We start from the raw sequence: 15,253 nt of genomic DNA on the forward strand, positions 1-15,253 counted from the left end.
AGAGCTTTCACCTGGGTAAAGATTAATAAGTCCTATTCCATGTCTGTACATTCAATATATGTTCATGTATAGCACATTTGTTAATCCACTGCTGGATGAGGGCCTCTCCGTGTGATCCAGGTCGTCGGGTTTATTTCAACATTCACTCGTCAAGGTTGGTGGGCAGACATTGGAACATAGTCGAGTACAACAATGGATTTTGCTAGTTTTCTGCTGACAGTGCATGATGGCCACTCATCCAGCACTGTTCGGACCGTCATATGGAGCTGAGACACATACATGGAGATGTTGGTCTGGTGTAACGATTATCACACTAGATTTGCATTCTAGGGTTTAATTCAATTTCCCAGCACAAGAGTTGGAATGGGCACATTTATTAAATTACCCCTGCCTCTGTCCACCCAGCAGTAAAAATGTGTGCAACCACAATTAGTCAGTCTATGGGCAGGTCGTGTGTAGTGGTGTAAAGTGTTGTTACTCCCATCTCTTCTACGATGTTTGGCCAGCATGGAAGAATGGGCCAAATACCCTTTTATGGGACTCTTTTGATCTCCCTGAAGTGGGAGGGCCCTTCCACCAACAGTAGTGTGATCAATATATTTCTGGGCTTGCACCATTTATATGCACTTGGGCTCATTTTTTTACCCATTCATCAAAATTCTCAGGCATTTTCCCTATCATTTGATCAGCTCAATGTAAATCATCTTGCACAGCTGCTTATTAGTTCAGGCATAAATGCACTCCAGACAGCACCACCTTTTCACCGCCTCCATGCGTTTATTTATAAGCTTAACACTACCGTAGATAGATTCACCAAGTCCCATGCAACATTTAAAAAGAAAAATAGAAAAATGAAAACAATTGTAGATATTGGTGTATGATTGTTATGTTGTAACTAAGCAGAATGAACCAATAGCCACGTTACAGTAAATTGATGTTTACTTTAATTGACATTGGGAGTTTTAGCAAACCAGAATGTGTATGCAGGTTTGTCGTTAACATGCCTAGCCTAGGTCTTCAGATAACACAATAGCAAACATTGAGTTTGCGCTATATGAATCACAGAATAACTGGGCTTTGGTTGTCTAAAAAGCTAGTCTGCGAAACAAATTAACCCAAACACTTTGGCAAAGACAAACCCCACAAGCACTTAAAATATACCATAGTGCAAAGCAGTAACATCTGTATAGGATGCAGAGAAACTTGAAACTTGACAAATTGGCAATAAAATTAACAGTCTCCTATGAATTCATTCCAACATACAATATATGTACATGTCTCGGCCAATTCCACCACTCTATTATCAAACTACACTTTTGCTTATTTAAGCTATTTTCATGCATATTAAATAATTAAAATGGAATAAAGATACTGATGGCTGTTAGCTGATTACAGCTGTAAATCCATTATAGACATGTATAACATTTTCTGTAGACAGCATTCCAGTAATTTGTTCCTCTTTAATGAGTAGTGGGCGACACACGGAAACATACGTCAAGATTTGAGTTTTTTCCTCAAGTATGTCCTAAAAATAGCAATTTGTTCTTCGTCGTTTGGTTGAACGCCTTCCACATTCACTTTGCTGTCATCATTTGGACAAATTCTGTAAAACAACAAAATACACAACGTAAGTTTTTTTTCCACACAACAAAATTGCAAAAGAGGAAATGTTTCATATGGCTCATCAGGTTCATGTAATCTGGTTAATGGATGTTGCTACTAAATAAATTCCAATCATGCCTAATTTTGACCACATTTTGAAAGGTATAAATTGTTGTGTGAACAAATATACCTTCAACATGCATATTTGTGTTCAAAATCAGTAAGGCTGAACTGAGATGAATTTACTATATTGGACCAACATTTCTAAAATATCAAAATGCCTTGAATGGTGATTGAAACAAGCCTGGATTTACAAACAAATTATTTTCTCAAAGCATCGTGGATGCCCAATGCCACAACGGTCGAAGCGTTTTACAATTAGCTCACTTCCCCGCTCCATAATATCTGCTTGTCACAACATAAGATACTTTGTGTAAATAATCTGCCATTTAACACAGCATCAACAAAATTTATGTACCTTCATAGTTGACTTGTCCGTCTCCATCGATGTCAGCCTCTCGTATCATCTCGTCCACCTCCTCGTCCGTGAGCTTCTCCCCCAGGTTCGTCATGACGTGACGCAGCTCTGCCGCACTGATGTAGCCATTCCCATCCTGTGTAAATGCAAAAAATATATAAATTTGTAATCAATTAAACATGACTGCATAACAAAACGGTGTTTCATGCCTGCAACAGATGGTGGAAAACTGCGTGGGTTCAGTTATTGAACCAAAACTTCATCTGGTAATGGTAAGGCTTCATATGCAAGCTGCTTCAAAGCAACTAATTTAGACCACGTGACATCATTAACAATAAAAAGCCATTGTGGTTTTTTTTATGGTCTGAACTTGAACACTGCGGTGTAAAAATGCTTTTTACTAACCCACGTGGGTTTGTGGGACAAACTGCCACAAGGCACAAATTGGCATGCAATACAATTCAGATGTATAAAGCATCTCAATGCAATTGCATCAAAAGGTACAAATTTATGAATGAATCACAAAAATCAGTCGGTACATTTGTCGTTTTTACCACTGGTTCTAAAAAAGCTCAAGTTGCTCATCTCACCTTGTCAAACACTCGGAAAGCTTCTCGTATCTCTTCCTCACTATCGGTGTCTTTCATTTTTCTCGCCATCATTGTCAGAAACTCGGGGAAATCAATGGTTCCATTTCCTGAAAACATAAAAAGGGATAAAAAGTTCAAGTTAGGGAAAAAGAAATGGTGCAATTGTTTTGACTTCTTTGTAAATAAATCTATGTTATGAGATCATGTAGCACAAATGGCTGGTACTTCCTACAAATGGTTTCCATTACAAAAAAAGGCCACGCCTATGCCAGGCGATCAACTGAAGAGAAAAGTTAAACTTTCTAACCGATGGCATTCTTGTCATCTTTGCTGATGGCAAGCTACCTTAGGGTGTGAGACAGAAAAAAATAGATGACTCGTGATACTTGACAGGTCTTTGAACGTACCATCGGCATCCACCTCATTGATCATGTCCTGCAGCTCAGCCTCGGTGGGATTTTGGCCCAGAGACCTCATGACGGTGCCCAGCTCCTTGACAGTGATGGTACCGTCGCCATCCTTGTCAAAAAGGGAGAACGCCTCCTTGAACTCTGCAGGGAAAATGAGAGAATTATCAACCGTATAGCGTAGAAAGACAGTTGGGGCAAGCGCTGCAGGCAAGGATCTATTAAGGCCGATGTGCCATGCAAGGAGGTGGTCTGGCCAGCACCACACCCGACCACCATTGTCTCCCAAGTGCTGATGTTGACTACTGCACCGAGTTGACTTCGGTGGGTTCCCAGGCCAGTTCAATAGCACGCCACACTAATGTTGGCCATGGCAGAGTCACTGGATTCGTAGGGCAGTGTGCTAGCCACCACGGCACCACTCTATACCAGCACACAAACACGCACATGCTCACATGCAAAATACAAAGCATTCAGGGAATTGAATAGCTTAGCTCACTACTGTGCAAACTTGAGGCATTTTAATAATGCACAGAATGCATGTGTGGTCTTTAATGATTGCACTTATGGCATAATGGATGTACTCCGTGCTGTAAAATATCCATGCCATGCGAACATGTCACCTACCCGCAATTTGCTCTTCTGTAAGCTGGTCTGCCTGAAAAATTATAGAAATGGAACATGTTAGGGACAGCAGCTTTACAATCAGTGCATTCAAAACCTTTGACACGTATATATCTCAGTCACCGTTTCACATGGACGCTTTACAATGTTAATGGTGAAATGTATTTATCACGCCACTACGGGCAGAAAGGCCTCCCCGCTAGAGGGGGCTCAAAAGAGCTAATTTCGATGGAATTTTGTCTTCTCTTCCATGCCGACCCAGACGTCTTGCAATGGGTGGGAGTGCCCACACTCTACCCCACCACACGTGATTTGTCGATGGGACTAACTGTGTACCCATAGATATTTATATAAACACGAATGGATGGACAGGAAGGTGAAATTAATCGAATAAACGTGCACATTTTTTTCCGCTGCCGCACTGGGAGGTCAAATCAAACCGGCGACCTCTGCATTGCAAGTCCAGGATGTTCACCATTAACACCTGGCGGAAGCATCCCCGTTGAACAATGCAAATATATTATGAATATTATGAATGCAAATGTCGTGGAATCCTTTTTGCCGATCCAAAAACCCATGCAAACCGTAACCTCCCCAACCCAACCACACACAATCAATACACGGTCATCCATCAATAGCTCTAGCTCGTGTAGGCAGAGACACTGGCTACCAATGCCCCACGTTGTCACCGATAATGGTTTATACACGCCAAAGCATTAACCTGAATATATTTTGCCTTCTCTATTGTGCTGTATATTAGCGTTACGTATTCGTGTCAAATTTGGTGAGCAAAATGTACAATTGGTAAACAAAAAACCCCCCGTTACTTTTGAATGGGCTCTCCAGCCGCCTTAAAGTAGATAGATGCTGGGTTTTATTCATTTAAAATGAGACGAAATAAACGACATCCTTGAAAAAAATATTAAAATCCAGCGAGGCTTCTTTCAATGAAATTGTATTAACTAAACAAAAATGTACGGATACATTTCACGGATATCGTCCACGTAAAAAAATCGTCATGCACAAATATAAAATATATATCGTCAACATAATGTAAAATAAAATGTGTGAACCACGCCGTTGTTATCAGCTATGGCCACTACTGCATCATTGCAAGACATCGTCGTGTGGATCGTGGGATGAGCAATGCCCACGTATTGCGTGTGTATATATATACACACCAGCACGTATTACATCATACTGCACATTACATCCTAATAACGCCGCCATATGTCGCAACGTACACTTTGTCCCAGAAAAACGTTAAATACAAAACATCACTTAAATATTTACTCGTATTCATTAAAGAACCGACCCCCATTTAACCATCCGCATTCATCAACACGCATATCGCCACCATTTAACATTTTTGTTTTACATGCAACGCGCCCTTACGCGTATTCAATTGTCGCGTTTTATAACCATTCGCGCAAGACCACACAAAAAAAACGACGACACCCAACCAAAGTACGTATACGCATTTACCTCAAATTCCAAATCCCACGAATATATATCCACATTGAGAAAAATTAACACGAGCCGCGTTCGAAACACAGCAAAGAAGACAACAACGACGACAACCACGACCTACCATTTCGCGTTCGTGCCGTTCGTTCGCGCGGGGTTTGACAGCTTCGGCTTGCCGCACACCGACGACACACGGGCAACCGGATCACACGCGGCGGTGAAGCGGCCTATTTATTATTATTCGCGCCATAGGCGTGGTGTGTGGTGGGTGGGTGGGGGGGAGCGCAGGAGGGGGGGGGGCGGGGCTGGGCGGGGTGTATCGCTCCGCCTTGTGTCCTTCCGCGCGCCGCATTCGCAACGGCACCCGCCAACACGCATTTGCATTTCCCAGCGCGGATAAGCACCGCCCGCTGGCGCGCCTCGCCTCGACCAATGGGAGCGCGGGGCCCGGCTTATCCGCGCTGGTAAATGTAATCGGGTGTTTGTCACCCCCCCCCCTCTCCACCACCGCCACGGCTCTTTGTTAGAGGCGCCGTGCAGTGGATGGAGCCTGACCCCCCCCCCCCCGGTGCTGTGAGCAGCCTTGAGCCGATGTCATAGCGCACTGCGCTATCAAGCACGAGTCCCGGCCAGCTTCCATTGCTGCTGCTGCTGCTACACGCGATGATAGGCGGGGAGGGAGGGGAGGGGGGGGAATGTTGCGACGCGAGCTGACAAACAGCGGTTGCATCAATCTGCACCGGTCTTCGTCTAGGTCGGCTCGGCCTGAAAATGAATGCGTGGTGGTGATGTTGTTGATGGTGGTGTTGGTGTTGTTGATGGTGGTGGTTGATAGCCGTTGTGCGCTATGCAGACAAAAGGGACACCGGGGCGTGGTGCTGCTCAGAGGGCCCTCTTTGTCTCTCCCGTCGGCCTTAATAGGCGCTCGCTGACACACAACGCTGTGCGTATGTCGGAGTCAACCATTATCATGACGATCTTTGTCGTCTTGGTACGCGTGCACTGTCAGTCGCGATAAAGATGTTGCATCTACGATCCCGTGAACAACAACAAGATGATCATCGGAGCGTGGACACCCTCTAGGTCGACTCAACCTAAAATGTGGTACATTACGTACCGACGGATGTTTTCCTCGCCAAATAAAAATCCCCACAATGTTATTTTGTCCGATATACAACAGCAATTGTGCTCGGTTGCCTCGACATTTAACAACATCCGCCAAACCGTATACGCCCGTACGTGACGTGTTGCCTTGGTATTATTAATGTTACTAAATAGGTGCTCGCGAGCAAAAAGCATTGTAGAGAAAATAATAAAAGATAACCACGTCGGTTAAAATGCAACAGCGAAGGAGAGATAAATAAACGTGATGGAATAAAACGGTGGTGGTGGTGGGGGTGTGGTGGTGTTGTGTGCAATGCAGTGGTGAGACGCCGCCGCTGCTGCGACTGCCGGGCGCGCTATGAGCACTGCGGATGGCGTGACGCACAACGCAGCCACTGCAGCGACACACAAGGGGGTGGTGGTGGATGGTTGGTGATGGTGGTGGTGGTTGGTTGATGGTGGTGGTTGGTTGATGGTGGTGGTTGGTTGGTGTTGGTGGTTGGTGATGGTGGTGGTTGGTGGTGGTGGTTGGTTGGTGGTGGTGGTTGGTTGGTGGTGGTTGGTGGTGGTGGTGGTTGGTTGGTGGTGGTGGTGGTGAGTTGTGGTGGTTGGTGGTGGTTGGTGGTGGTGGTGGTGGTTGGTTGGTGGTGGTGGTTGGGTGGTGGTGGTTGGTTGGTGGTGGTTGGTGGTGGTGGTTGGTAGGTGGTTGGTTGGTTGGTGGTGGTGGTTGTTTGGTGGTTGGTGGTGGTTGGTTGATGGTGGTGGTTGGTTGGTGGTTGGTTGGTGGTGGTGGTGGTTGGTTGGTGTTGGTGGTTGGTGATGGTGGTGGTTGGTTGGTGGTGGTGGTGGTTGGTTGGTTGGTGGTGGTGGTTGGTTGGTGGTGGTTTGTTGGTGGTGGTGGGTTGGTTGGTGGTGGTGGTTGGTTGGTGGTGGTGGTTTGTTGGTGGTGGTGGGTTGGTGGTGGTTGGTTGGTGGTAGTGGTTGGTGGGTGGTGGTTGGTTGGTGGTGGTTGGTTGGTGGTGGTGGTGGTTGGTGGTTGGTGGTTGGTGGTTGGTTGGTGGTGGTGGTGGTGGTTGGTTGGTGATGGTGGTGGTGGGTTGGTGGTGGTGGTTGGTTGGTGGTGGTGGGTGGTGGTGGTGGTTGGTTGGTGGTGGTGGTTGGTTGGTTGATGGTTGGTTGGTGGTGGTTGGTTGGTGGTGGTGGTTGGTTGGTGGTGGTGGTTGGTTGGTGGTGGTGGTGGTGGTGGTGGCCCCGTGTGGTCGAGACGAACTACGGATTGGCAGCCAACGGAGGGAAACGCGCCCCGGAAGGAAAAAAAAAGAACGTCCGACGTGGAGACGGAGTGATGATATCGTCGTCGGGCCTCAATATCATCCAGAAGCAGTGGATACATCATGGCCGTCGATGGTAATGACGATAGGAAATTCAGAAAGATATCCGTCAATTAAACTTCTGAACGCGTGGATGATTTCCCCATGCGGATTGGTTGGTTGACCATACTTCACTGCGCCGGTCATCGCTTGTTGGTTCACACATCAGTGCTGGACCACTGCTGTTAGTTTAACACGTAGTGGGCTAGATCTCGTAAGTAGAAATGTTGTGTCGTAACCCTCCATCACCCGACACAGCCAATGAGTAAGGGATTTGCCACGTAAACAAAACGCGCCAATTAGTTACCACTCCAGCCCACCGGTGTGTTGGAGAGCAAATCGACAACATTTACAATTTGAGTAGTCCGACGTTTCGCTGGTAATTACATCCAGCATCATCGGGCGATGTGCCAGACTGCTGTTGGTGTGTTTGGTCGCGGCCACGGATCGCCTGTCGAACCCCGTGGGATCGTTCCCCCTTTGCGCTAACCACTGCGCCACCGCTCCACCCAATGGTCATCGCAGCCCCTCCCAATTAAAAAATCCGATTACGTTTGAATGGGCGAAAGTGATCATTGCGATATTTAATTAACGAGGAGGGAAAGACTCCGCCTCTTCTCGCCTTCAGCGGACGGTTTCTTAATTGCGGAATCTGCAATGCTTAATTGGAGGTTGGACTCTTACGTCGTCCTCCACGACACTGCAGAGATAACGATGATATCCTGTCGTGGTGGAGTGGTTAACATGCTGCACTTGCAATCCAGATGTTGCTGGTTGCATCCACTGGCACGGCACTTCTTGGAACAATAGTGCACGTTTCTTAACCCCTCCCCCCCCCGCTGGCCCCCGTCCACCCAGCAGTATAAATGGGTAACACCACCACATTTAATCAGATTCTTTCTTCTGACTGGAGGAATCCGATGAGCGATTAAGCTCTTTTTCACAGGTTGCCATTAGTTACGATAACAAGGAATTAAAACAAAGGGTAGGAGTGAAAAATAGAAAACAAGGTAAACATATCAAGAAAAATAAATAACCAATACATTGAGTATGCAAGTACAAATTCATAAATTCCCGGCGATGTTTCGAGACTAAATGCAAGCTTGGGCAAGGCAGCAAACCAACACCAGTTCCAGACCATACCAAAACCAGCACACAGTCCCTCTTTAAAAGTGCACATTAAAATGTTGTGTGGGCACTCCCACCTCTTATAAGACGTTCGGTCAGCTTGAAAGAGAGATGCGGCTAAATTGCCTCGAGGAGCGGAGCTCGCGAGAGCGCCCTTCTGCCATCAGTGGTGTCAGTGCAGTACTGTAATTGCAGGGCTGCACCTTTATCTTTTACGATTAGCCAATTGCAGGAGTTTACCAAACTCGTCCTCCAAAGGAGATGGAGCGATGAAATCAGCTTGTGTGCAGGATTATTTCATCGCAGAGCGAGATGACACGAGTTTGAAGAGGCCTTCATCCAGCAGTGAACTGACGTTAGCCGATGATGATGATAATGATGATGACAGCATGATAAGCGAAATTCGAAAAGTCAAATAAAAATAATGCACGGCAATGAGCTGATCCGTATGTCGATTGACAGTAATACTGCTACTGTCGTAAGCAACTTAGGCATTACGGCACAGACAATTACATAAGGGCTTACGTGTTGTCAATAATGGCAAAGCCAATCAGGCAAACTGCAATCACTGTTATCGGAATACAGCGTGATGGAGTTTTACAATGTTGCGATTTTGAATTCAACGGGCCCCATTTCTTAAGTGGATAGCTCTTGCCAATAACACTGGTCAGCACGGCAGCAATTGACTATGACCAAAACACTTTAAATGTGGCTTGATCTCGCCAGATCTCTAAGCTGGTTGGAGCCTGGTTAATATATTTTATGGGTGGCCACTGGGTGTTGTAGGTGCGCGGGTACGATGTTGCCAAGTCGTCTTGAGTGTTACCACCCCATCCGCACGCATGGGTGGTTATTCTGGGTATTCCGGTTTCCTCCAACATGAATCCACTCATTAATGGCATTAGCCAAACATTACAAAAGCAAGACCCTCTTCACAATGTATTGAGACTCAGTGAGGATTAGCTCGGTAAATAATTTGTCATGATTATCGTTTAACAGGCGTGACTCTATCGATGCAACCCAGTGTGTTTGATCTGGTCCAGAGTTTGCCCTGCTCAAATAATGATGTTAAACATTGGCCTGGAAGACCCATAGACTGGTGAATTGAATTGAAAAATATATTTTACTTTTATGTGAAGAAAGTGGCTGCTTAAATGGCCATGCCTTGTCCACAAGTCAGTGTCCCCGTGGTCTAACAAGCATTGGGCGGCACATATGTCAATGACCATTGCACACACCAAGGGCAATTACTGTTGACATTCCACCAAATCAGATGCGTAGAAATTGAGGGTTCAGGCAGTGCCACTGCCCATGGGCCCCCTGTGCAGAGGAGGGCAGGCACCGGGCTGCAATAGAGGTGGAGAAATACTCGGGGCGAGTGCTGGTGGTTGACTGGAGCCATGTCCGTGCCGGCTTTAGGCGTATGCAATTGGAGTCATTTGCCCAGGGCGGTGGCAAATTGTTGGGACTCTGGAGGGATAACGGCAATGTCAAATTCTGCAGTCGGGTGGCCGGGATTGGTGGGCTTGTGGGCATGCGAACTGCTCACGTGAGCGTGTGAAATGCGCTATTGGCACGCGAAGACGTGACGTGTGAGGTGACAGTGATAGATCACAGGGGGTCCCATTTTCATTCCTAGCATCAGGACCATTGCCAACGGTGCAACGCCACTGCACCAAATGATGCTCGCCTTTTAGCACAGGCTATCGTAATGAGGCGTTCACCTACTGAATCTCAATAGGTGTACACCTGTCAAAACTAAACCCGCTCTTCATTGGAAGGCAACACAAAGACTCCCATCTCCAATTATTGCTTGATATCCATTTCAAATAAGGGATGAAAGGCTTAATTGATTTGTGAAGATGGACTGAGTTGGGCCAGCGAATCATTATATATACGGAGTGGTAGCTCTTGTAATCTCTCATTTACTTGATACAGCTGTCGTGGCTGTGACGGTTCCACCTGAAGACGGAAGCTTGTGTTGCCTCCGAAACGTCGTGATTTTTATTTAATTTTACTTTTATTTTAATTAAAACATTTTACCTACGTGACTCTACCGAAAAAACCTAAGAATAAGCATTGACTGCCCCATATGCCAACAGTCGTCAATACGCTAGAAAACATTTCAAACAGTGGGGTAGCGTGCATGATTGGCATGGGCTCTGGCGGTTTGATGGTGCTGAAATGTTTCTGCCTCTTCATAGCCTGGCGTCTGGGTCACTCCACTGCCCGCACATTCGATCATTGTACCGCTCATAGCAAACACATTGGTCAATGTTTTCACATCTGTAGTAGTAGCGGTCACCACAATACACGCACACGCGTATCGCGAATTTTGGTCTGAATGAGACAGCGAGGAAAGTGTGGCTGACTTCAGACGCAGCGTGTGTACGAATCCACACTGCGTGATATAATCACGTTCTTCCCTTGACCCCCAGTGCTGTGTTTAACACCATTATTTATTTATTGAACACACCACGCTAGCACGCACGCGGATTTGTCTTGCTGGCACGGCCATCACACGTGACACCACACCGCAAGCAGTGCAGTTCAATTACAATATTATATTCAATTCAATTGACTTTGATTTCAGGCTACGTAAGAGACCAAACAACGTTATTTTCTCCAACGAAAACGTGGGTAAAAATGATTGAACATTGCATCAGCAATGGTTCTGGAGTAGTACATTAATACATAATTAAACATCAAAAACAGCAGCAACAATCAGGTTATAGAGTGCAGCAAATTGAGCATTAATGTGTGCAACATTTTCAAATTCAGAATTATTCAATCATGAACGGTAAACATCAAAACAACATGTTCTAGAATGCTACGAATCACAATTCACAAATAGTAAATATAACAGCAAAAGGTTCTGGACTGCTACCATGTAAACAATCACAAGCAGTGAACATCACAACCGCGAAAGGTTTTCGCGTGCCACAATTCAACATTAATCACTTACCAATCGTACACAATAATTGCTTGATATCCTCACCTCCGATAAGCACGGTTCGCTACGTACGGTGCGAAAGAAGTTCACCAGATATGCATACATAAACCTGTCACCGCGAACATTGGACAATGAATGGCTAGGTCCTGGTGTCAGTGAATTGCTCTGCGGGCCATAATGGATTTTAAACCTCACGTCATTAGCATCTTCCTACCCCTAGACGTATGCCACTGACTGCTTTTTTTGTCACATAAAAACAAAATCGACACGAGAACAATAGGAAAAACAATGAGTACTTGCGTAAGGATTGGTTTTTAAGGTTGCTTCAATTTACCTTTCATTCAAACTGCCAAGATTAAGGTCTTTGGCAGACGCGATAACTTTCTGTTGTCAATGTATTCATTAACATTTTTCAACAATGGCATCAACTTCATATTGGTAGCCTTTGATTTAATGAATTGCTGTAATTGTACGGCGCAGTCCCTTAGCCGACTATTCCCAATTCTTCTCACGTATCCAAAGGACCACCTTAAAGCAGGATAGTATAAGACAGAGTATATATATAGCGAAGGCTCTATTGCCACGGGACACTGTGTCATTTGCTGAACCAATGCTGCACATTGAATAAAAATAAAAGGAAATATATTGCAACAACTGTTACATAACTTTACTGTGGCTGGCTAGAAATGCGCTATGTTCACAGTTAGTATTTAGTTTTAACTTGTGTGGTGGAGCTTCACGTTGGCTGCAAGTTATATTTTTGAATGTGTTCAACTGCACTGTAGGAATAAGGCAACATCTCTTTGTCAGACACGCCGAGAAGAAGCGTTGCGGAGCCCCAACGCGGTTTCAAACCGGAGGAGTCGTGTACCAGATTTCATTTGCTTTGGCCGTGTGCTACAGCAGAGGTGTAGAGAATTCCAACAGGACCCACATCTCTGCTTTATTGACCTGGTCAAGGCTAATGATACCCTAAATAGGCCAGGGGCTCTGCGTTATTTTCCGTGATTTTAGAGTCACTGACCGTCTGCTCACAATAATTAAGGATCTTCATTGCAGTGGGCAAGCCCCGAATGAAGTTGCGTGGCTGGGTGTCGGAACCTTCGATTCGGGGTGCGACAGGGATGTCCTCTGGCCCCTACATTGTTTAACATTGCCTTCGACCATGTAGTTTTAGCTATCCATAGATATACCGGTTAAATTTCCGTCTGGTGTAGATACAATGGGATGCTGATCGATGCTTGGGTGCGGTCAAGGGATGGCCTCCTATTGGTCAACCATATGTATGCTGATGATCTGGGGCTTGCTGCCTACTGTGAGGAGTTGGAGATGCTACTGCTGAACCTGGAGCATGTTACTAAGAAATAGGGACTTAGCATCAGCCCCTCAAATACTAAGCACCTGCCTGGGTGTTTTATGTCATCAAATGCTCCCCTCCCTCGAATCCCCATAAGTTGATGAGGCAGTTGCGGAGAGAGCGGAGAAGTTTCCATATATGGGCCAGCACCGCTTTGGCAACCGAAGGTCTCACATCAGTCAAGTTGCATTATATTTTCATCAGCTGCATAACACTGTGTAAGATACCTGACCTGTCGCTCCATATAAAGCTCCGGGTATTCTCGGCCACAGTTATACCCTTCTTTATGTTTGCAAAACGTGGAACCCTCTAAAAAAATACCTGCGCTGGTTTGAAATATTCAGGCTAGCCTGCCTACGATCCATCCTGGATTTAACCGGACTGGATTGTGTGAGAAGTTCACAGAACCTTGAAAGATTTGGACACAGGCCCATCAGTGAGCTCCTCTGGCAAGCGAAACTGCGGTTGGATGGGTCATGTAGCCCGCATCCCCAGCCACCGCATGCCCAAGGAATTTTTGTTCGGCGATTTTGACCGGATAGATGGGGCGAAGCAGACACGGCACGGGCTAGAGAAGAGATGGATTGATGTGGGACAGAAGGATGGGAATCTCATTGTACTTGCCGATGACTGGTACCAGCGGTGTCAAGATCGGCATCTGTGGAGGATGTTCGTGAAGGACGCTTCTGGGCAGTTGGAGGCAGTCACCCTCCAGCAACAACAGAGGGTAGAGGAGCGACGCTCCCAACAATAAACGCAGAGAGTTGGCACAATAGGGAGCACAGTTGGCGCATCTGCCAGTCATCTCGGTCAACCCATGGCACCTGTTTCTGTTCCGTGACCTCCATTCACCAGTCCTTCGACATTTCACGTGGCCTCAAAGTGCACCTAGCATGGCACAAGCGCCATGGTGACGTCACCAGCACTTAGTGGTGAACGGCGGTTGTTGTTGGTGGTATTGGAATAATACTGTCGTAATAATAATGTACGGCTCTTTGCTAATCTACTGCTGGATGATGGCCTCCCGTGGTTTGTTTACCCATACTTGACCATTCTGTTGAGAATTGGTTGATGGAATGGGCGACGGTGGAAGTGGAGGGGGGCGGGGGGTGGGATGGTGCAGGCAGCCAAAACCGGCTCAGATGCCACTCGTCACTGATGGTAACCCATGGCCAGGAATCGAACTGAGGTTTACCGGCGTTATAGTGCTGTATAGAAACCACTATGCCCACTACTCGGCACATGGCAATATACATTAGTACAATTTTCTGAGCAAAGTCATCTTTGTCTCGTTTTTACAGTCTTGTTGGCATTGTTTCTCTCTTTTCCATGTTGTTTGTCTAGTTTTCTTCAATCACTTTATTACCCTATATGAAACATTAGCCTGATATTGGGCATATCAATTGCACGAATACAAAAAAAAATGCTCATTCATACGAATGAATGTTACTGATAAATCAACACACCCATGTTGGCTGGCGCATAATTAAAACGGGCAGCTTTTTTAAAATGGTGGTGGCTATGCACGTGACCTGTCATCCAGCACTGTGGAGGCGAGGGTTGATGGATCACACAAACGTTGTGAAACTCCCCTGCCGTGGGCGTCGAGGAGGTGTCACATGCCCTGGCTCGTCAGCAGAAGGCGATCAAGCGAGTGCGGAGTCCACTTATTCCATCTGTACGGGATAGAGTGTTGCCCCCTCGCACGTGTTGGCTTTTACCAGGTGCTCTGGTTTCCTCCCACATGTAAACACCTTTATTTGGCTGATAACACCCTTAACATATGAGGACCGCAGAGCTTGGACAAGTTTTGGCACCTGGCTCACTGCTTTAATTGCCCCCTACCGCTTATCTGTGGTTCCTCGCACATCTGAGTTGTTCTCTCTCTTCAAGAGCGAATAGTGCGCGGCGCGTTGAGTTGAAATTATGATTAAAACAATGCTTTTGCACCATGTGCAAGACAGTGATTATTGTTGCATGTGCATTCTGGCAGACTGCATGTGATGGTTAACTGCTAATAGTGAAAACCAGTTGTATTGCATTGATTCACATTGAAATATGGGGTTGACGTATATGGCACGTGTGGACATGTTCGACCGATGATTTTGGTGACTATGCGTTTGCAGAAATGAAACGGCTTGCGAGAGTGAAGTTTGTGTGTAATTTTTTTTTA

The 15,253-nt window shown here is 46.0% G+C and overlaps 1 protein-coding gene across 1 annotated transcript; it reads right to left on the minus strand.

The window, feature by feature from the left end:
- Nucleotides 1–754: 754 nt before the first annotated feature.
- Nucleotides 755–5,432, minus strand: LOC144943131 (calmodulin-1-like). The gene is made up of 6 exons (XM_078870334.1): nucleotides 5,293–5,432; nucleotides 3,705–3,735; nucleotides 3,078–3,221; nucleotides 2,671–2,777; nucleotides 2,081–2,216; nucleotides 755–1,603 (listed from the first exon to the last, which is right to left on the minus strand). The coding sequence occupies exons 1-6, from the start codon at nucleotides 5,293–5,295 to the stop codon at nucleotides 1,575–1,577; spliced, it is 450 nt and encodes a 149-aa protein (XP_078726460.1). The 5' UTR covers nucleotides 5,296–5,432; the 3' UTR covers nucleotides 755–1,574.
- Between the last annotated feature and the right edge of the window lie 9,821 nt (nucleotides 5,433–15,253).

This window comes from Lampetra fluviatilis, chromosome 30, assembly GCF_964198595.1.
Source record: "Lampetra fluviatilis chromosome 30, kcLamFluv1.1, whole genome shotgun sequence".
Taxonomy (NCBI): domain Eukaryota; kingdom Metazoa; phylum Chordata; class Hyperoartia; order Petromyzontiformes; family Petromyzontidae; genus Lampetra; species Lampetra fluviatilis.